This window comes from Lepidochelys kempii, chromosome 6 (genome assembly GCF_965140285.1).
Source record: "Lepidochelys kempii isolate rLepKem1 chromosome 6, rLepKem1.hap1, whole genome shotgun sequence".
NCBI lineage: Eukaryota > Metazoa > Chordata > Testudines > Cheloniidae > Lepidochelys > Lepidochelys kempii.
The window spans coordinates 46100883-46124377 of NC_136385.1; the positions used below are offsets into that span (position 1 = coordinate 46100883).

General features: G+C 39.1%; 1 protein-coding gene across 7 annotated transcripts in view; it reads right to left on the reverse strand.

Moving 5' to 3' along the window:
* The window catches only part of ANO3 (anoctamin 3), a 390571-nt gene that overhangs the window by 158285 nt on the left and 208791 nt on the right, over positions 1-23495 (reverse strand). For 6 of the 7 annotated variants that reach the window (XM_078853244.1, XM_073347804.2, XM_078853245.1 and 3 more), the window contains exon 2: positions 3826-4032. In XM_078853244.1, coding sequence (XP_078709370.1) covers positions 3826-4032 — 207 coding nt within the window. Of the gene's footprint in view, positions 1-3825; positions 4033-13167; positions 13202-23495 lie in introns of those variants that run through there. The other variant, XM_078853246.1, reaches the window with a different exon arrangement.

Here is a 23495-nt window from a genome sequence, read left to right on the forward strand (position 1 = left end):
GTTGATTAGTCACAGGCTGGACCCATCTCTCCTTAAAAGGGCCAGTCACCCAGTGACAGTGACATGCACGGGCTCTGACTTATGTTGCTAACTGAAATATTTCTAAATCATTTTATAGGTTTTTGCCAAGTTAGATTTGGGCTTGTGATGTGATAAAATGAACAAACAGAAACAAAAAAAACCCAAAAACAACAAAAGGAAGATTGATTTAAACCTCACATCACAAACCAGACCTGGAGAACAGGATAAGCTCACACAAGTATTTGAGGGAAATAAACAACAACAAGGAAGGAGAGGAATTGTAGGAGCACACCTAAGTCATGTATAAACAGAAATTTAAAAGCAGCTGCCAAGCAGGCCAAGTGTGAACCGGGAGGTTCTCAATGTAGTATATACAAGCACCACCATCAACAAAACATACATTCCATGAGCAGATAAAATCAGAATAAATACATGCATCTTCCATTATGCTCTTAAATCACTATCAATTAGCAGCTTCTAAACTTAATGATTCTGGAAATGGTGACAAAAAAACAATAGATGCAGATAAAAGCCAAGACCCCAATCCTGCTATGTACATGCTGACCCTTATGCCTTAATGGAGTCCCATTTATTTCAATGGGACTCTTCTGTGTGTGTGTGTAGGGGAGGGGAAGGGGCTCTCTGTCTGTGTGGAGCCAGTTTTGGGTAGAAGACCTGTGATATCCATTACCCCCCCATTTACAGGTTTGCCATTGTCCAGGGTCATGACATTTCTAATCTGGTGCATTGTGCATTCATTCGGAGGTACAGGTATATATTTATATATTTAGTTCACATACTATAAATACATTGGGTGAAATCCAGGGCACACTGAAGTCCATAGGAGCTTCACCATTACCTTCATGGGGGCCACGATTTCACACAATATTTTCAGTATGTATTGTAAAAACCATAACGCATGATTGAGCAGCAGCTGCCCTATTTTTCTAAGATCCCCTTAATGAAATAATTTCCAGGCATTCTTTAAATATTAAACAAGTAGCACAGATACTACAGGTTTCAGAGTAACAGCCGTGTTAGTCTGTATTCGCAAAAAGAAAAGGAGCACTTGTGGCACCTTAGAAACTAACCAATTTATTTGAGCATGAGCTTTCGTGAGCTACAGCTCACTTCATCGGATGCATACCGTGGAAACTGCAGCAGACATTATATACACACAGAGATCATGAAACACCCTCCCACCACACTGTCCTGCTGGTAATAGCTTATCTAAAGTGATCATCAAGTTGGGCCATTTCCAGCACAAATCCAGGTTTTCTCACCCTCCACCCCCACACACACAAACTCACTCTCCTGCCGGTAATAGCCCATCCAAAGTGACAACTCTCTTCACAATGTGCATGGTAATCAAGGTGGGCCATGTCCAGCACAAATCCAGGCTCTCTCACCCCCCCCCTTTTTTCCCGGGGACACACACACACAAACTCACTCTCCTGCTGGCAATAGCTCATCCAAACTGACCACTCTCCAAGTTTAAATCCAAGTTTAACCAGAACGTCTGGGGGGGGGGGAGGAATAGGAAAAAACAAGGGGAAATAGGTTACCTTGCATAATGACTTAGCCACTCCCAGTCTCTATTTAAGCCTAAATTAATAGTATCCAATTTGCAAATGAATTCCAATTCAGCAGTTTCTCGCTGGAGTCTGGATTTGAAGTTTTTTTGTTTTAAGATAGCGACCTTCATGTCTGTGATTGCGTGACCAGAGAGACTGAAGTGTTCTCCGACTGGTTTATGAATGTTATAATTCTTGACATCTGATTTGTGTCCATTTAATCTTTTACATAGAGACTGTCCAGTTTGACCAATGTAAATGGCAGAGGGGCATTGCTGGCACATGATGGCATATATCACATTGGTGGATGTGCAGGTAAACGAGCCTCTGATAGTGTGGCTGATGTTATTAGGCCCTGTGATGGTGTCCCCTGAATAGATATGTGGGCACAGTTGGCAACGGGCTTTGTTGCAAGGATAAGTTCCTGGGTTAGTGGTTCTGTTGTGTGGTATGTGGTTGCTGGTGAGTATTTGCTTCAGGTTGCGGGGCTGTCTGTAGGCAAGGACTGGCCTGTCTCCCAAGATTTGTGAGAGTGTTGGGTCATCCTTTAGGATAGGTTGTAGATCCTTAATAATGCTTTGGAGGGGTTTTAGTTGGTGGCTGAAGGTGACGGCTAGTGGCGTTCTGTTATTTTCTTTGTTAGGCCTGTCCTGTAGTAGGTGACTTCTGGGAACTCTTCTGGCTCTATCAATCTGTTTCTTCCTATTCCTACCTACATGCCTCCAGCTTTCACCCTGACCACACCACACGATCCATCGTCTACAGCCAAGCTCTGCGATACAACCGCATTTGCTCCAACCCCTCAGACACAGACAAACACCTACAAGATCTCTGTCAAGCTTTCTTACAACTACAATACCCACCTGCGGAAGTGAAGAAACAGATTGATAGAGCCAGAAGAGTTCCCAGAAGTCACCTACCACAGGACAGGCCTAACAAAGAAAATAACAGAACGCCACTAGCCGTCACCTTCAGCCCCCAACTAAAACCCCTCCAACGCATTATTAAGGATCTACAACCTATCCTAAAGGATGACCCAACACTCACACAAATCTTGGGAGACAGGCCAGTCCTTGCCTACAGACAGCCCTGCAACCTGAAGCAAATACTCACCAGCAACCACACACCACACAACAGAACCACTAACCCAGGAAACTATCCTTGCAACAAAGCCCGTTGCCAACTGTGCCCACATATCTATTCAGGGGACACCATCACAGGGCCTAATAACATCAGCCACACTATCAGAGGCTCGTTCACCTGCACATCCACCAATGTGATATATGCCATCATGTGCCAGCAATGCCCCTCTGCCATTTATATTGGTCAAACTGGACAGTCTCTGCGTAAAAGATTAAATGGACACAAATCAGATGTCAAGAATTATAACATTCATAAACCAGTCGGAGAACACTTCAATCTCTCTGGTCACGCAATCACAGACATGAAGGTTGCTATCTTAAAACAAAAAAACTTCAAATCCAGACTCCAGCGAGAAACTGCTGAATTGGAATTCATTTGCAAATTGGATACTATTAATTTAGGCTTAAATAGAGACTGGGAGTGGCTAAGTCATTATGCAAGGTAGCCTATTTCCCCTTGTTTTTTCCTACCACCCCCCCCCCCCAAACGTTCTGGTTAAACTTGGATTTAAACTTGGAGAGTGGTCAGCTTGGATGAGCTATTGCCAGCAGGAGAGTGAGTTTGTGTGTCTGTGTGTGTGTGTGTCCCGGGGGGGGGGGGGGTGAGAAAGCCTGGATTTGTGCTGGAAATGGCCCAACTTGATGATCACTTTAGATAAGCTATTACCAGCAGGACAGTGTGGTGGGAGGAGGTATTGTTTCATATTCTCTGTGGGTATATAATGTCTGCTGCAGTTTCCACGGTATGCATCCGATGAAGTGAGCTGTAGCTCACGAAAACTCATGCTCAAATAAATTGGTTAATCTCTAAGGTGCCACAAGTACTCCTTTTCTTTTTACAGATACTACAGTGATTCATCTAAGTATTGTGCAGTCTGTAAGTGGGTTGTTGTTTTTTTTTAAACTTATCACTTTCTGTAAGCATCTCTAGTAATAGTATTATGGAAACTTTTCAAGATCAAGTTTTTGTATTTTATTATAATTTCACTATTTTCCAAAAAATAAGCATTACAAACTCAGGCACTTCACAGCTTAGGAAAAAACATATATTGGAAGGAAGATGGTATAAATAAAGGACAACTACTCACCTCGTTCTGACACTACATCGACTGTAGCTGTTGAAGAGCCTGCACTCGGAGGCCGAGCCTGTGGCTGGAGCCTATTTGGCTGAAGAAATGAAGAATGTTTGCTAAGACAGTGAGGGTGTGTTTGGCTCTGTGCTAAGCATGGCATGGATCTTCTAGAGGGCTTCAATGGAGGCTCTTTCACTGTCTCACTCCTGCTTGTGTTCATACCTGAAACATCCAAAATATACAGAATCAGAAGCTATGTAGTATTATGTGTTTTTTTTAAAAAGAGAAAGGTAACCATCTGGATTGAATTAGGAAGATTCAAGAATTTTTTTTTTTAACTACCAAGTAACTTTTCAATAATATTTTATACTGTTCTACCATATAGAACAGGGCTTCAGACTTTTGTATTGGTGACCCCTTTCATTACCAAGCCTCTGAGTGTGACCCCCCCCCTTATACATGAAAATCACATTTTTATATATTTAACACTATTATAAATGCTGGAGGCAAAGCGAGGTTTGCGGTGGAGGCTAATAGCTCATGACCCCCCATGTAATAACCTCGTGATCCCCGAGGGCTCCCGAACCCCAGTTTGAGAACTCCTGATATATAACATTTCATCCATAAATATCAACATGCTTTCCAAGTGTTAATTGAACCTCACAATACCCCTGTGAAGCAGGCAAAAGTATTTTTGTACCTCCATGATAAGTAAGTAAATGAAGGTAGAGACTATATTTTCAGCAGGCAATTTTCTTTTCATAGGTGAAAATCTGAACCTGCAAAAGTTGTACTAGCATTCTGATACCTGCAGGTGAAACGTAGTTCAAAACTGCATTCTTGCTCCTCTAAAAACCTGACTAAAAGTGAAAATTAATTGAGAGGTGGAAGTCTTCTGACTTTCCTTTGCAATTTAAAGTACAAATTTTCAACAACTGCAGGAGGCATAAAAGGTTGCCACTTTATTTCTATACAAGAAGGTCTTCTCATCCAGAAGAATGGGTCTTTCAGTTTTGAAGGCAGCTACTAGCCACAAAAGGAAAAGTTGACCTTTCTGAGCCACAACTCCAATATCTTAGTGTCTTTGGAACACACCAGAAGATATGAACAAAAACAATATACAGCCTAAGGCTCCCAAAACAAACTTCCTGATTGGGCACTGAACTAGTCATAAAGAATGACAGACGAGTCACACCAAGCTATTAAAAAATAAATCACTGACTTTTTGACAAAATCACCCCCCTCCGCCACACACAAACACACACACACACACCATGCTATTCCCCTATCTACCGAGGAAGATCAGAAGATCTCACTACCACCACTATGCAGGAGAATACTGGGAAGATATGGAGTTATTTATTCTAGGCCAAAAGGTATGCTAAGCACCTCACAGAGCAAAATTTAGATATGGTCCATGGCCTCAAGAATTTATCATCCAGAATTAAGATGCAACATAATGAATGAGGGCAAGAACAACAAACTGTTAGAGAAGGGTGAATTGAGCGAGGATTACAACAATAAAATAATGCAAGAATTCAAACACACTGCTCAGTGACATCTTTTTTTTCTTGTTTACTTTCCTCTAGTCTTATATGCTTTACATCAGGCATGAATTATGAAGGCGCATTTACTGGAGTTGTGTGGTTTGGATTGGCGCACAGTTCTCCCAAGCACATGTAACCAGAATCCAACAAACAAACATACTGCCCTACTCAGTGTCCATCTCTTTAGTACATATGCATGGATGTGAAAATTGTTTCACAATACGTTCAAGAATTTAGAGTAGTGTTTTCTGTCAGTATATGTAACTTTCAACACGGAGGTATTTAGACATGCTAAATAAAAAAATCAAATGTAGGCCTTCAACACACACTCTTTATATCTCTGTGACTTTTAGCTTAGCTGTTTAGTGGTCAGGCTTTTTGCTTTGCCTCAGAAGAGCAAAGCATACTCAATAAAGCCCTACTCTCCTATTTATTTCAGTGCCATTTGCTCTTAAAGGTCCTAAACACTTCATTCCTATTTATCAGGAAGTTCTCCCTATGAAAATATACTAGATAAGTTTATCAACTTCCTGTCAGAGTTAGTAATTAGGAAACATTAACTCAGCTTTTGAAAATACAGCAAGAACATGTATCTATCCTACTGACCCTCATTCTTCCCTCCAAAGCTTGCTTGCTGAATTTTTTCTTTACTGAAATATCACAGTACAAGAGTGTTTTGAGAGATTTAATAGCTCTGATGATAAATCAACTGCACAGCACTTGTTAAAAAGCAATATGAGATTCTAAACATGTTAGTCAGGTGGCCTTATGCCACCCCAGTTAACAGTAATTCACTCTTCAAAGCACACTTTGATGGCATGACTAACGCACTCCATTCTGAGAAGAGCATGATAAAATATTATTTCCCAACAGAAGATATAGACCTTTCCTTTTTAGAGTGTAATTTTACCTGTACTCATCTTACTGTATTTTCCACTCTCCCTCAAAAAATGATTTGCTCAATGTGCCAGGTCCTCAGATGACTGACACTGTAAAGTCATTGTAAAGGTTTGAGTTTTTCAACATTAAGTTGGAAATGCATATATGCTTGTAAAAACAGATACCACATGCAGTTACCATAATTAAATAACTCAATCAAGACTCCACTTTAATAATGATAATCTGCACTCGCCATATATCACAGACACTGTAAAACTCCCTAAATATTTCAGATACTGTAAATCTCATCTGTACATTTTAAATGCAATATAGGAACTAATAGAGCATTCTCAATCAATGAGATTAAAATTCATTAGCATTTTAATAAGACTTAAATCCAACATTTTCATTAATTTTAAACCAAATCTGGGATATTATTCATTCTTCACACATTATGGCAGAAGAGTGAATACAGAAAGCCAAATAAATAAATTCCATTGTCTTGTTTATGTGCCCAGATCTGCCAAAATGCTTTAGTTACATAGGTGCCTCCAAATTGATGCCAAGAAACACCAAGAATGAATTTGATGCAGGGGTCGTCTGACTGGGCAGAATTTGGACTTTATATCCAATATAAAACTTAAAAGCATTAAGGCTGTATTCCAGCTTGTTGATAAATTGCACAGTCATTTGCTTGGCCACACTTTGGTTCATTATGAAATATACTGAAGAGACCGAATAACCAATGTTGATTAGGTTTGTTAATATGGTACAGGAAAAAAAGTTCTATACATCAGTCTCCAAAGACAGGTCCCGTGCATCTATGGTACATTCGCCTTATGCACAAGGTGTGCTCACCAACGTTACATCCCTGAAGCCATCTTTTTATAGCCTACTCGTTTACCAGTAAAAAGCACTATATGCATCACCTGAAAGGAAACTAGATTCAATTAATCAGCTTTTTACCTTGTTTTGGTATCATGATGTACCCCTTTATCTTTTGTTCTGAACTCATGCATTCCAAGTACTAAGGGGCATGAGGACACCTCCTAAGCCTGTACCAGGATAAAAAGATTTGTAAGGGCAACTCCCTTTCTTTGCTATGAGGAAACAATTACATGTTCTTGCACTGACAGTTTTCCTATCTACTTAGGCCAAAGCTTACTTCAGTTAATGCAAGGCGTTATGGGTTACTTCGCATAAGCGAACAGGATTATAATAAAACTACAGGGCAATCTGAGCTATGTAACTGCTATATTAATGCTTAAAATGTATACTTAAATGCTTGGAATATATATTGCGGGCAATACTATCAGCATAATATATATATATATATATATATGGTAGCTAGTATATTTTAATATATAAATATATGGTAGCTAGTATATTTTAGTCAACATTTAAATGCTTCAAAAGACACAACCTGTGGTGTTCTCTTTAGGAACTACATTGACTAAGGTTCTTTTCTGTGTGTTATAGTTTTAATAATGCAACATGAAACAACATGGATGAAAGCAGAGTCTTAAACAAGTTTAGATTGAAAGAACCAGATAACAGATTTAACCAACTCTGAACTTATTGTTGGAAACTTATTCCTTCCAAGACTTTTCCACTTGGCTTATCAAGAACACCTTGTCCATTCTGAGAGAACACTTCATCTAGTTTTCTGAGACCCAAAAAACTCAGTTCAATTCCAGATTTTGTCCTTCAGGTTCCTTTATTTGGCACACAGCAAAACTAAACGGAGTTGAGTTAGGAGGTGGGTATAGGGCATACCAAGCTTAGGAGGTGGGTATAGGGCATACCACACATCCAAAGTTACATAGAAATACCTTCCCCTTTATATACACATTTACACATTACTTTGAATTTACTATATATTGAATCACACATTTTGGGATTGGCATGGTTACTTTGCAGAAACCAAACCCTGTGTAGCATGCTCTGTCCATGCATTGCCTATGCTCGACCTACTCTTTACCTTATTTCTACATTCTTAATTTATCTTGTCCATTGTTAGTAAATCGTTCCCTGGGTGATCTCCCTCTTATCCTTAGCTGGCTTAGACATTCTGTCTTTTTAGCCTATTGACCTATTTGATTATCTTATTTAGCACAAACATTCTGTTTTCAACCTAATGATCTGTTTACCACTCTACTTCTATCTTCCAAGAAATGAGCTCTGCGTAAGCTTGTCTATCTCACCAAACAGAAGTTGGTCCAATAAAATAGATCACCTCACCCACCTTGTCTCTTTAATACCCTGGGACCAATATGGCTACAATGCTGCATATAAGAAATGTATTAATTACGCATGTCAGGCCAGGCCTCAGCTACACTTATGGTGAAGTTACATTAAGTGTCCATTAGAGGTCAATCCACTACAATACGTTCCTATGGTGAGTCTGAAGAAAGTCCCCTTTCATTTCCTATCAGAGAAGGGATAAATGACTCTGGGATCTATGGATATGGGCCATGGTTTGGTTGAGGTGGCTATGTATTATGTGCACACAAAAATGCTGACCCTGATTTGTGATCCCTTGGTTATGATGACTTGTGACTCCTGTTCTGGAGATCCTGCCTCTCTGCAGAGCTGGAATTTGAATGGGCAAACTCTGCCTATAGCACAAGTGTGTGCGCTGTTGATCTGCTGCTGAAGGGAAAACAGAATTTGTTTCTAAAATGTAATTTAAACCAGTGATTACTCCATAATATGATCTTATTTGTGGTATTTGGGGAAGTCTGGAGCCCACACTTACGTACTTTGCATATGCAATAGATCCACAGAATCTTGTAAAATTTTTGCCTCCGCAGTGTACTTCCATATAGAGAATTGGACAGTATATAGGGATCAATCTGGTATTTGGTACATATAATGCACCATAAACAACTTTTAAATGATATGCAAGCATTTAGTTGCTTTGGGGCTCTCATACTTTATAAGGTACACGTCTAATTAAAAATGAAAGGACCTCAGACTCAGATAAGGAGTCATTCTAATCTCTGAAGTAATTTACACTCTCTTTTCAAAGGGCCTGTATTTATGAATTTACAAAATAAAGAACTTTTCTATTACAAGTTATGTATTGTTTGTATTACAGATGAGGGCCCTATTGTACTGGGCACCGTACGAAGCCATAGTAAGAGACAGAAAGGTTTAAAATCTAAATAGACAAGATGAAATGGGAGACAGGAAGTATTAATACACCAATTTTACAGATGGGAACTGAGGCTCAGAGAGATTAAGTGACTTTCCCAAATTCACAGGAAAACTGGCAGAGTGAGGAATCAGAACCCAGATATCTTCAGTGATAGCCCATGTCCTTAAACAGAAGGAAGGCTTCCTGTCGTCAAAAACCGAATGACGAAATATTCAGTAAGTCTATTGTGTAAAAAGGATGAATTTCTTGGGTCTTCTGGTGGGTTTCTTGTTGGTGTTTGTTTTAGTAGGTTGTTTGTGGGTTCTTGCACCAATGCTTTAAAAAGGAAAAAACAACAAACAAAAACAGGGAAATACTTTTGAATGGAATGGTATGAAATCTGTTGGAATAGTTACTTCCTGCAGCCGTTGCCAATTCTCAGGGTTACGACAGAATTCAGCAAAATCCACACATGGCAGTAATTCTCAATGCTCAAGTCAGCTGATTCAGGGTGATGTTACAGTGGTAAAAATAGCAGTGTAGATGTCCCTAGTTGGGTTGGAGCCTACGGTCTGAGATCCGGCATGGGGGTTGGGTCTCAGAGCCCAGTCACCGGTCGGAATAGAAACATTTACACTGCTATTTGTAGCCCAGGGGTGAGTGCCCCATTAGTCCAAGTCAGTTGACCAGGGCTCTCAGACTTGCTGCTGTAGATTTTTATATATATTTTTATTATGTTTTCTCTAGTGTACATGACAAAACACTTCCCTTGACTAGTGTTGCCAACTCACGATTTTGTCATGAGTCTCAGGATAATTGTTTTCCTTAAAGCCTCAGCTCCTGGAATCAAGTGAATTCATGATGATTTCAGCCTTCATTCTTAAAGAAAAATGAAGTTTCTAGCCCTTGTGGCTGTGAAGAAAGCTTCGAAATGTGACCCCAGTGCTCCCTAAAGGTTCAAAAAGCAGAAGGCAAATAAAAAGAACGCCAAATCTCTTATTATTACATAATCTCATGATTTGATTTTTGGTGAGCCTGAGTCATGTTTTTGAACATTTGGGGTTGGCAATACTGCCCTTGACTCTATTCAGAAGAGTTTAGGAACATTGCTCATACACAACATAAGCTTTTTCACAATATAAAAAGGCTTCATTCCTGAGGTACTAACTACAAGTTAATTCAGCAGCAGCGAAGTAGTTAAACAAAGCTAAAACTCAAAAATAATAAAGGGACAGTGTGCCAGCTCTCAGAAAATATGTCTCAATGGCCACATACATTATCAGTTATTCAGAAAACACAGACTGACATCTGTTCCTTCTTTTACAGTCTTCACCCATAAGCTCTTCCAGCAATGGGGAAAATGCCAAAATGTAGAGACAATTGCAAAATTCCAGGTTTGGACTGATCTGAAATTGGGTTCCCTGCCCCTGCTCATTCCTACTGGGTAGATCAAATTCAAATGGTTTATTAACCACGGTAATTGACTTGGTCTAGATTACGGTATAACTTTGATTAAAAATACACATATACATTAGTACAAGAGATTTCTTTAACATTACTTCAAGATATTTATACTGCACTAAAGGCATGGTCTGTCTTCAGGGCCACTCAGGGAATGGGAGGGAGCAAAAGGGGATATTTGCCCCAGATCCCCCCTTTGAGAGGGCCCAACTAGGTCGCAAGGCCACTCACTGGAATTCAGCCACTGGCCACTCACAGTGGAGTGGCAACCAGACCAAACCTGAGTGGTGCTGCGACCTCGCGTACCAGGTCACAATGCCTAGAGCAGGGAGCTGCGCCCAGCCCCACAGAGGTGGAGCTGAGCTGCCACTGGGATGAATGTGGTGTGGGCTCACTCTCAAGCCTCCCCCATCCTTTGGCCTCTCCTCAGTGGTAATTTTTTTGGAAGAGTTGGGGTACCCAGGTTGCAGATTTTCCCCCAGATCTCCCAAAACCTGTGTGGCCCTGTCTGTCTGTGAAAATCATGTCCTTACGGAGTTGGGGTTATTTAAAACAGATTAAAAAAATAAAACTTTTCGAAAAATGTAAATAGGCCAGGCAGTAAGGTGAGCCCTGAGTGAGAAAGATTTAAAGGAATATGATAATTCAAACTCTTACACATTACACATGACAACGGATATGAAAATATGTGGAAGAGTCTCATTTCTATAACACTTGAAAGGATGTGTGTTTAGGTGACAAGTAAAGAAGATGCACAGGATGCGTGACAGGAAAGTAAAAGTTTACTATGCTACAGAAATGCCTAATGCAAATCCAAAATATAAACAATTCAGGTAGGTGACTCAACTCCAGTGATAAACAGCCTGAACTCATCCCACATTTTAGACTCAAACTCAAAACATTTTTTTTTTCCTGAGAGTCTAAAATATTTCAGTTTTGGCCACAGCCAGAAGTACCAAAATATGGTGAGAAGGACTTTTCTAGTTATATTATATTCCGATGGTAGTGGAGTCAACAGAATTGTTTTCTAATTACATGACTTACTGTTTTGGTGCCTAAATTTAACGAGGGTTGCACAGGTGTCGCTAGGAACATAATCCAAAGTGAAGTGTAATTGAATGAAGGAAATACCCCAGCCTGACTCTCAGTGTATGTCTACACAGTTGCTGGGAGGTATGATTACCAGTGTGGGTAGACAGATCCATACTAGCTCAGCTCAAGCAGTGGACCCTCAGGCACTAGCAGGGGCTCAGGCAAGTCACCAAAGTTGAAGCTTACCCAACCCTCTGGATCCAAACTTGAGTGACTGGCCCGAGTTATTGCCAGGGCTGCAGTGTCCACTCTAATATTTGTAGTGTGCTAGCTCAAGGTGAGCTAGTGGGACAGTCTCTCAACCCACTCTGGGAATCTCACCTCCCAGCTTCAGTGTAGACATACATTCCCAAAGGCTAGGATAGAGGTGTGAAATTTCAAAGGTGGCTTTCTGAGAGCAGTAATCAATTAACATAAAATCATGTGACGCCTCTGTTGCGAATAGCCTAATAAACCGATGATTACTGTTAGTGTCACTGTATCAATGCACTGAAGATGTATACAATGGGCAGATCCCATTTATGAAGATAACAAATGTTTATAGTAAATAAGACAAATTACACAGTTGACACAATACAATAAGGTTGAATATTTAAGTGGAAGGTTGGTTTGTGTGCATGTCTGTGTGACTGCGTTAGGGATGGTGGTAGATGAAAGTCAAAAAGGAACATTTTGCACTTTGGCTGCTTTGTAACTCAGTTACAGCAGGATTAGAAATAGGAGACCGCTGAGTATATTTTGAAGGAGCAGGGGCGGAGCTTGAAGAGCCATTACAAAGACTTGTATGTAGGAGGGAGGCAGAAATAATGCAACCCACTTAATTCAAAACTCAGGAGCAAAATCAACTATTGTCTTAATTAATTGGTAATTTGAAGTATGAAAGTTGTATGTTAAGTTTAATAATTGAAAAATAGATCTTTCTGTAAATAATTAAGATTGTGTGAGTGTTACATAGAAGCAAGGTTAAATGAAGAAAAACATTCTTGAATAGATAAAATTATTATAATCCAACATTACCACAAGATCATTAGCAAGTTGTTAATAAACTGTTGACCATTTAGAGCTCAAATAGCAATTTTAAATTAACAATCAAATAAAAGGTTTGAACACAGCATCTTCTGAAACCTAGATTAAGAAGTCTTATTTCACAGGGAGCAGAAACCAGAAAAGAGCTAAACACTAGAGATTACTGTTCTCAAGCATCTGTCTTTAGCAACTACATTATTAAGAGAGACATACTTATCTTTTGCAGCTGTACTTCTAACAGATTGCCAATCCCTTGGAGAGTTGGTTCATTTTCTATGAATATTACAAGACACAAATTCACTACTCTAATTTCTCTATTTAAATGCACTCAAGAATTAAAACACAGTCAAGATATCAGTTGGTAAAGGACTTCAAGACTCATTCCACAGACATTATATTATCTTAGGGTACGTGTGCATACACACATATATCTAAACACTCACTATATAGCTCATCTATATACACACTGTACCATATATTCATAGATTCATAGATATTTAGATCAGAAGAGACCATTATGATAATCTAGTCTGACCTCCTGCACAACGCAGGCCACAGAATTTCACCCACCACTTCTGCGAAAAACCTCTCACCTATGTCTGAGCTATTGAAGTCCTCAAATCGTGGTTTAACGACGTCAAGGAGCAGAGAATCCTCCAGCAAGTGACCCATGCCCCACACTGCAGAGAAAGGGAAAAAAAACCCATGGCCTCTGCCAATCTGCCCTGGAGGAAAATTCCTTCCGGACCCCAGATATGGTGATCAGCTAAACCCTGAGCATGCGGGCAAGACTCACCAGCCAGCCACCCAGGTAAGTATTCTCTGTAGTAACTCTGATCCCACCCCATCTAATATCCCATCGGGCCTATTTACCATGAATATTTAATTACCAAAACCATGTTATCCCACCATACCATCTCCTCCATAAACTTATCAAGTTTAATCTTAAAGCCAGATAGATCTTTTGCCCCCACTGCTTCCCTTGGAAGGCTGTTCCAAAACTTCACTCCTCTGATGGTTAGAAACCTTTGTCTAATTTCAAGTCTAAACTTCCTGGTGGCCAGTTTATATCCATTTGTTCTTGTGTCCACATTGGTACTGAGCTTAAATAATTCCTCTCCCTCTCTGGTATTAATCCCTCTGATATATTTATAGAGAGCAATCATATCTCCCCTCAACCTTCTTTTAGTTAGGCTAAACAAGCCAAGCTCCCTGAGTCTCCTTTCATAAGACAAGCTTTCCATTCCTCGGATCATCCTAGTAGCCCTTCTCTGTACTGTTCCAGGTTGAATTCATCCTTCTTAAACGTGGGAGACCAGAACTGCACACAGTATTCCAGATGAGGTCTCACCAGTGCCTTGTATAACAGTACTAAAAGCACCTTATCCCTTCTTGAAATACCTCTCCTGATGCATCCCAAGACAGCATTAGCTTTTTTCACAGCCATATCACATTGGCAGCTCATAGTCATCCTATGGTCAACCAATACTCCAAGGTCCTTCTCCTCCTCCGTTACTTCTAATTGATGCGTCCCCAGCTTATAACTAAAATTCTTGTTATTAATCCCTAAATGCATGACCTTACACTTCTCACTATTAAATTTCATCCTATTACTATTACTCCAGTTTACAAGGTCATCCAGATCCTCCTATAGGATATCCCTGTCCTTCTCTAAATTGGCAATACCTCCCAGCTTTGTATCATCCGCAAACTTTATTAGCAAACTCCCACTTTTTGTGCCGAGGTCAGTAATAAAAAGATTAAAGAAGATTGGTCCCAAAAACGATCCTTGAGGAACTCCACTGGTAACCTCCCTCCAACCTGACAGTTCACCTTTCAGTGACCCGTTGTAGTCTCCCCTTTAACCAATTCCTTATCCACCTTTCAATTTTCATATTGATCCCCATCTTATCCAATTTAACTAATAATTCCCCATGTGGCATGGTATCAAATGCCTTACTGAAATCTAGGTAAATTAAATCCACTGCGTTTCCTTTGTCTCAAAAATCTGTTACTTTCTCAAAGAAGAAGATCAGGTTGGTTTGGTACGATCTACCTTTTGTAAAACCATGTTGTATTTTGACAGGTTTCAGAGTAGCAGCCGTGTTAGTCTGTATTTGCAAAAAGAAAAGGAGTACTAGTGGCACCCTGCAGACTAACCAATTTATTTGAGCATAAGCTTTCATGAGCTACAGCTCACTTCTTCGGATCAAATAAATTGGTTAGTCTCCAAGGTGCCACTAGTACTCCTTTTCTTCTTGTTGTATTTTGTCCCATTTACCATTGACTTCAATGTCCTTAACTACCTTCTCCTTCAAAAATTTTTCCAAGACCTTGCATACTACAGATGTCAAACTAACAGGCCTATAGTTACCCAGATCACGTTTTTTCCCTTTCTTAAAAATAGGAACTATGTTAGCAATTCTCCAATCATACGGTACAACCCCTGAGTTTACAGATTCATTAAAAATTCTTGCTAATGGGCTTGCAATTTCATGTGCCAATTCCTAGAATATCCTTGGATGAAGATTATCTGGGCCCCCCGATTTAGTCCCATTAAGCTGTTCGAGTTTTGCTTCTACCTCAGATATGGTAATATCTACCTCCATATCCTCATGCCCATTTGTCATGCTATCATTATCCCTAAGATCCTCTTTAGTCTTATTAAAGACTGAGGCAAAGTATTTGTTTAGATATTGGGCCATGCCTATATTATCCTTGACCTCCACTCCATCCTCAGTGTTTAGCGGTCCCACTTCTTCTTTCTTTGTTTTCTTCTTATTTATATGGCTATAGAACCTTTTACTATTGGTTTTAATTCCCTTTGCAAGGTCCAACTCTACTTGACTTTTAGCCATCTATGTAATATGTAAGCTTATATCTCTGTGTACTATTGGTGTGTAAAGTATCAGCTCACTTTACTAGCTGAGCTAATGAAGTTGTTCCTCTATCTTTCTATGAAGAGACTCAAATGGAAGAACATGAGTTTGATTCTCATTGGTACTCAACAGTTATGAGTAATCACTAGAGCGGGGCAAATCCTAACAAAATTCAGTCTGCAAATATTCATATTTTTAAACGGATTCACTTATAGGCAGTTTTTACACTCCTTTTTGGTATATTACTTTTCATGAATATAGTATGACTGGGCTTTAATTTTCCACTCACTTTCTACTGAAATCAATTGGATTGCAAAAGTGAAGTTACGCTTGATTTATATTGATCTGAGTGAGGAGAATCAGGGCCACAAAGTTCAACTAGAACAAAAAGTGAATGATAATCTCACATTCTAAAATAGTCACAAAGAGAAAATTAAAAAAAAAATCACTGTCTACAAGCAGTCGCAGAAGAAGAGAAACTCATCCAATTAGGGAAGACTAAATAAGGATGTGACCTCTATGACCAGTCACTACTAAGCAATACAGTTTTAACAATAAGCCATCCTATAAAAGAAATTCAAAAAACAGTTCCGGAGACAATTTCAGAGATGTAAAAGAAAATAATTCTTCACAGATTTGCAGCAAAATCCAGGGCAAACTAATGGAATTAGATAGAGAATTCAATTGAAAAAGAATTAAAGGATAGGAATATAATTAATATAAGTCAACCCAATTTTATGGAAAAAAATAGATCTCGTCAAACAAACCTGATTTTGCTCTTTGCTTGTCAAAGCATACCAGCTGCACGACCTCAGCAACAAGCCTTCCAGTGGACGGGGCACTGGACTGGGACTCTGGAAATCTAGCTTTGTCACTGAGCCGCTGTGTGACCTTGAGCAAGTCACTTTAAACAGTGGAAACAGGCACAGAGAGGTAATCTGTGAACTCTTCTGGGCAGGGATTATCTTTTATTAGGTGTTTGTTCAGTGGTTAGTATGATGGGGCTCCAAACTGTGCTGGGGCTTCAAGGAATGACTAATAAATTAATAATTATACTGACATTCTGAATGTATTGCTCCAGTCATTCCTTAGAGAATTTGATAATTTTGATAATCTGAAAGCTATATGTACATTTTAGGAATGTAACGATTTTTGTTTTCATTTTTACACCTGTCTCTGTACCATGTTACATTAACTAGCTTCAGGCATTTCAGGTTATTAATGTCTGAAATCATAAAATGTGAATAGATTTCACTTTAATATAAAGAAACTGCTTTTGAGTATATGTCAGATTCTAACCTGACCTAATATCTCATTCAAAGAGAAGAAATTTAAAAGTCTGTATTTTACATTCTTTTTTCCTAAGACCTTTGGCATCTTAATTCTAAAAGCAAAGACATAAGAGAAGCTGGATTTTAGAAGACATCTAGAACGTACAAGGAAAAGAAGAGCAAGCATTTTAAAAAAATGTTTTACAGCCTGAAGGTCCCCATACCAAATCACTGGAAGATAGCTCCAGCGCCCAGTAAAGACAATCTTTCTATCACCTGTAAGAGGAATTTGAGTAGGCTTTAAGTAATTGGACTTCCCTCTGCCCCTCCCCCCCCAATGAGGAAAGATGTAAATCAAGGGGAAGAATCAGACTCCATTCACCAACAGTGATACCAGGTTTACCTTCATAATGATCATATTTTGTTCTCAGTTAATAAATGTGAATCCCTAATAGTTCTAACTGTGGCAGAATTTATCTTACACAATACAATGTTCCCCCCAAATTAAGGAATGAATATGTACTACTTCTAATAGAAACTCCAGTCTCCCTATAATAATAAGACTTTTCATTCCTATATTTTCAGCCAAGGTTCTCAAAGTACTTTACAAACATTAAGCAAGCCTAATAATGCCTGTAAAATACTGCAGATAAATACTATTATTCTGTCCACATGTGGATTACTAAACTGATAAACATTGGGTCATTGGACAACTAATGAACAGAACCTAGGAGTTCTAGTGTCCCTAGTGTAATTATAGGACTGCACTGCCCCCTTCTTTGAGGCGCTACAGAAAGACATCTTCAGCTCTCTAATATCCTGGGGCTGACACAGCCACAACATTGCATACATCTTCAGCTTTGGGAGACATAACTAACTTTCTCCCCAAAATGAAATTACTTTCTTCTGAACAGAGTTAAAGGGAAAGGGGGCAATGAAATAAGTGAATCTGACAGTGAAGATTACTGATGCTGTAGGAGTCCTTAATGCTGCCAAATCTCCTGGGTCTGATCACTCCAATCTAGAAATGTTTGCGAGGCTATGTTTTAACATAATGTACTTATCCCCTCAAAATATAATGATTCTTAGGCTTCCTCCAACTTGGGAAGATGCCCTCTTTACTTCAAAGAAGAAGGTCAAATGACCCAACAGAGAAGTATTCTGAAATGTCTAAAAGCCAACTAATAAATGTAAAATTGTGCAAATTTTAGCCTATTGATGAGAAAAGCAGTATATGGAGTCTGACAGTGTATCAGAGACCTGTGCAACATCAATAATTAAGAAAACCTAACCTACCATACCAACTGAAGGAATTGCAAGGGGTCATTAAAGCTCAAGATAACTCACCTTTTGATTCTTCATATGCCACACACTGATGCTGTGAACCACTCCCAGACTCCATCAGTCCTCTCCTGTCCTTGTATGAGGACAACCATCCCAGACCTTTCAACTGGCCCAGGGCACTTTTCTTCCCAACAGGAACTCTCACAGCCTCTGTGGTGAGAGTATCCTTGCCAGGGGAGCATTCCCAACTTTCCCAGAACTCTCATGGTTTCTCCATGTCTAGCTGCCTGGCCCCAGATGTGTCAGCAGGTAAGCTGTTTTTCTGATCCCCTGCCTTCAGCCCTCTCTGGCCCTAGACTCCATCTCAGAGAAGACAACACCCTCTGCTTCCTTCTGACTCTTCTCCAGTCTTCCTGTTCTCTGACAGTTCCCACCTGCCCCAACTCACTGGAAGTACCCCTCCCTGCATCTTTCCCTGATCCTTTATAGGTCTCAGGTGCTGCCCTGCCATCTTAATGCCAAATGAAAACATGAGTCCTAGCGTAGGGGAACTGGACCTACTTCATTTCTAGGAGCCAGAGACCTTGTGACTATCCCAAATACTGTTTATGAAATGAATATGACTGAATAGTTATGGTAACTACAGCATAACAAATAAGCCACGTAAATGTATACAAGATTGATAACCTAAGGCTAAAAAGTTATGCAAGTAATTGTGTGCACTGGATTGAAAAGGTGCCATGGGTGAATGTACACAATTCAGTGGGGTTTTTTTTGTTTTGTTTTTTTAAACTATGTGGAACAGATCCCCAAATCTGTCCATTTACCATCCATTAGAGAAGATGGAGATGCCACACAGTTGGCTCCAAACATATTAATAATATACCTTTTCAGCAGTTTCATGGACAGTTATGATTTGTGTAACGTTATGTTCTTCATTTCAAGTTTCAAAGTTTCTTTAAAATGTTGCTATAACAACTACTCAAGTTTGTGTCTTGTTAACTTGGTAAAAACTAGAGCCGGTAAAGTAATTCATAAAACAATATTTACTCAATATATTTAACCTCTTGAACTGCTGCAAATTCTCTGCAAACACAGCACAGTTTTTTCAAATGCAGTTTTTTCTTGTACCCTAGAAGGGGTTCTACATCAATGATGAGAAAAGTGATTCATGTACGTACGGACCAGTGCTTTCAAAATCCTTTGAGGTAAAAGGTGATTATACATAAAGATAATTGATTATTAATAACCCATTCATGTGTACATATAATCAAGGTAAGCGGCACATTTACATGATTTACAAAAACAGATGAACTTATTTTCTGTTTTATACCTGCTCTTAAAAGCAAAGCCTTATTTCTAAATCTGACTCTCATTGTGATGGAAGAACATCTCATGTACATTCAGCTTTTCTTTATTCTTCTACAGCTCATACCAGTGAAAGGAAGGGGTAGCTTGTACATTTTCACAGCCATGAATAGCTCTTAGCAGACAGTGGATTTAAATGGAAAACCAATTATAAGCATTCTTGCTCTGAATCCTATGCAAAGAAATGTCATTAGGCTTTCTTTGTAAAGTCCTCTAATTCCAATTACATTATTTTTAACTTAAAATATGTTTGAATATGAAATGTATTTGCAATAACACCTACAGGATTGCTGTAAAACTACTGCAGAAATTAATTTACAAAAATAGCTGGATGTAATAGCTGTCTGACTGTAAACAGTCAGATTTTGAGTTTCCAATTACAGACACACCAAAAAGAAATTAAGTTCTAATTTATGGTAATTAGTGGTCCAATTTCTGTGAAACAATAACTGACAAATGTTTAATGTCATAGAAATAATAAAGGACCTGAATAATGAAATTGGCTTCCCCAAACAATTGCTGGTGAATTCAGTATCTAGCAATGCTTGAAAAAACTGTTCAGTTCATATTTGTCCTGATATTTTTAATTCACAAATAAGAATTTCTCTTTTTATATTTCATAGCATGCAGAGTGCAGGTTGGGAGACTTTGCCTTTCCTTGACAGTACTGCTTATTTTCCTGTACGCACAAATATGTTTTATAGCCACAAGTATTTTTTTTTTAAATTAACAGAACCCAGAAATGAGTGGTCAGCATGGAGGGAAGAGAAAATGTAAATCAAGGATAATCATCAAGCTGCTCTTTATGGTCTGAATATAGATTTTACCAGCTGATCACAAGTGCCCATTGTTGCAATAGGAAAAGCCAAGTTGTATAGCCTGTCTGATTACATGCATTTAACATTATTAATATTCTGTATCTTGTTATACTGTACTATGCTGAACCTGGGTAGGCAATCACAGGAAAAGCATCTTTTTGATGTAACCTTTCTGCAAGATATGTGGTGGGTATGTTATCCTTTTGGACTGACCACAGTGACTAAAACACCATGTTCATAGAAATAATTTCTCATTCACATTTCTGTCTTAACAGCATGCTAGATTTTTGAAATACCCCATGAAGTGTAAAGCAGCACGTGTTCTGCTGTACTGCATTGCAGGAACCAGATGTATAAAAGCTGATGCAGCTTCATCCCTACCTCCACTGCACTGATATCTGGTGCTCCAGCAGTTAAATGCTCAGTGGAAAGGGACTGAAAGCATGAATATTTACCCCCTGAAACTGAATCAAAGTTGGAATAGCTGTTGCTTATACTCCACTGCCAGTGGACTTGTACTTCGTTAAGTAGCATGCTGAAGTCTAGCGAATTTTGTTGTGCGTGCACAAACATACATTTCTGTTTTTTGTTTTTTTTTTAATATAGTGGGAAACCTATATTTTCCCAAATCCCTGCTAACTACAATAGGTGAATGGGTTCTGTTCATACTTAAAAAAAAAAAAGTATAGAAAGAACAAAAAAAATTGCCAACTGATCAAGCAAGGAAAATTTCATCCAGAGAGGATCAGTTTTCAAAAAAGCTATCAGTATGAGAATGAACGGGAAAAAGAAGGTTACAATGGAGGTCCTAACATAAGCTTATGACCTACAGGACAAAAAGAAAATTGGGCTTGTACCCATTTTTGTTTGATATGTAAAGAAGGCCTGAAATGTTTAAAATGTGTGTTTTTCTACACAATGCATATGCTCTGAGATCCCCAAAGGGTCATTCAGCAAAATCCTGACATACAAAAAAAGCAAGGGATGGGTGAAATAATCTTAAAGAAATCTTAAAGAAATAAAAAACCCTATCAGGCCATCATCTTTTAAATAGACTGTTCACCACAAACTGAGCAACATAACAGATACATAGTAAATATGTTCATAGTAAATGTGCTTCATACTTAACCAGTGGGTCAGTGGCATTGAGAGGTGATAGTATTATGATATAGAGGAGAAAGGATATATTTATTGCCTGTGCCTTAATCTATCATGGTTGATCATAAATCATTCTGATGGGTATTTTTCATTTGTATCCTGTACCACAGATAATTACTTTCATAAATCAATTTTATGAAACAAGATTTTTAAATGATATAATGAAATATTTATTGAACACTTATGTCTTTTATGCATTATTAGTGACAATTCTACCATTTCCATATAGTAATGGACCAAAACCATAAGCAGCCTGGGTAGCCATAGAATTTTTTAAAAACGTTTATAGCTACCTTCACTTCCCCTCTTAGCCAGGTTGGTTTTTTAACCAGTGTAGTCTACTTTCTTGATTGTGGACTTTGGGGCAGGTAATAATGTATTCTTAAACCGTTCCCAAGTATCATTCATATCTTTTTTTTGTTCAAATTCTCTCTCCCAGTTGATTTTGCTCATTTTTTTCAGCTTTGTGAACCCTGCCCTTTTAAAAACAATATCAATATCTCTATATATAGGAATCCATCTTTGTTGCTATACATCTTGTCATGTTTTCCATCCCACAGTCAGGTGCAGAAATTGGAAGTGCCAGATGCAAGTGTAAATGACCTGAGTCAGCAATTCTCTCTGCTGCCATTGACTCAGAGGAGGAAAGATTAATACATAAAACAGAAACAAAATATTCTGAGTGCATATTTTGTTATCTCTGGACAGTTAGCTAACTGATGAAATCCTGAAAGTATGAATGAAGATTTATGGTATCTTAATTTATTAAAAATTTCCAGTGCATCTCTAAGGATTCACTCACTCTAAGCAATCACTTCACAATTTTCCACCTCTCCTGCCTTTGTAAATTAAAAGCCAGGAACAAATAAAGGAGCACAGTAGCTGATTGTTCAGGAGCAGGGGAGTGAAACGGATGAAACAACAATGGGAGAATATGGTACTGCGGCTGTGTTTTGTAATATAATGTTTCTGCTAAATTAAAGCAAGTAAATTCCAAACATTTAAAAATCCACTAATGCCACATGGAAAGCCTTTTGATAATATTCCATTAAGAAATAATTCTTATACTGTACCATATTTCTGTGTTTTTCCACAGATTCATATTAATATTCTGCAGTTAGGGAGCTAAAAGTCCTGATTCAACTCTGGTACACCAACATCTCTACACTTGGCTACACTTGTGAATTACAGCGCAATAAAGGAGCCTCGGCGCACTAGCTAACTACCCGTCCACACTGGCAAGGTACGTAGAGCGCTCTGACTCCGCAGCTACAGCGCTGCTGGTACTCCACTTTGGCGAGTGGAATAACATTAGCTGAGCCCCTGCTGGAGCACCACAGGACCAGTGTGAATGAGGTGTTACTTTACTGCGCTCTGATCAGCCTCCGGAAATGTCCCATAATCCCCTTAAGTCAAGCCGCCACTCTTGTCATTGTTTGGAATAGCTGCAGGAATGCGGATATGCCCTTTGAAAGCTCTGTTTCTGACAGCCGGCTTCTTATCTGCTCTGAGACAAAGCAAACCATTAGTGTGGAATGCAGTGGGAGAGAGAGAGAGGCAGGAGGGGAGGGGGGGTCTGCTGCTGTCTGAACTTACAAGACAGCATGCTGACATGCTCTCAGCCCCCCAAAAACCCACTCCCTCCCCCCACATACACACAACACGCTCTCTGTCTCACTCCACTTCCCCCCCATTTGAAAAGCACGTTGCAGCCACTTGCATGCTAGGATAGCTGCCCATAATGCACCGCTCCCAATGCAGCT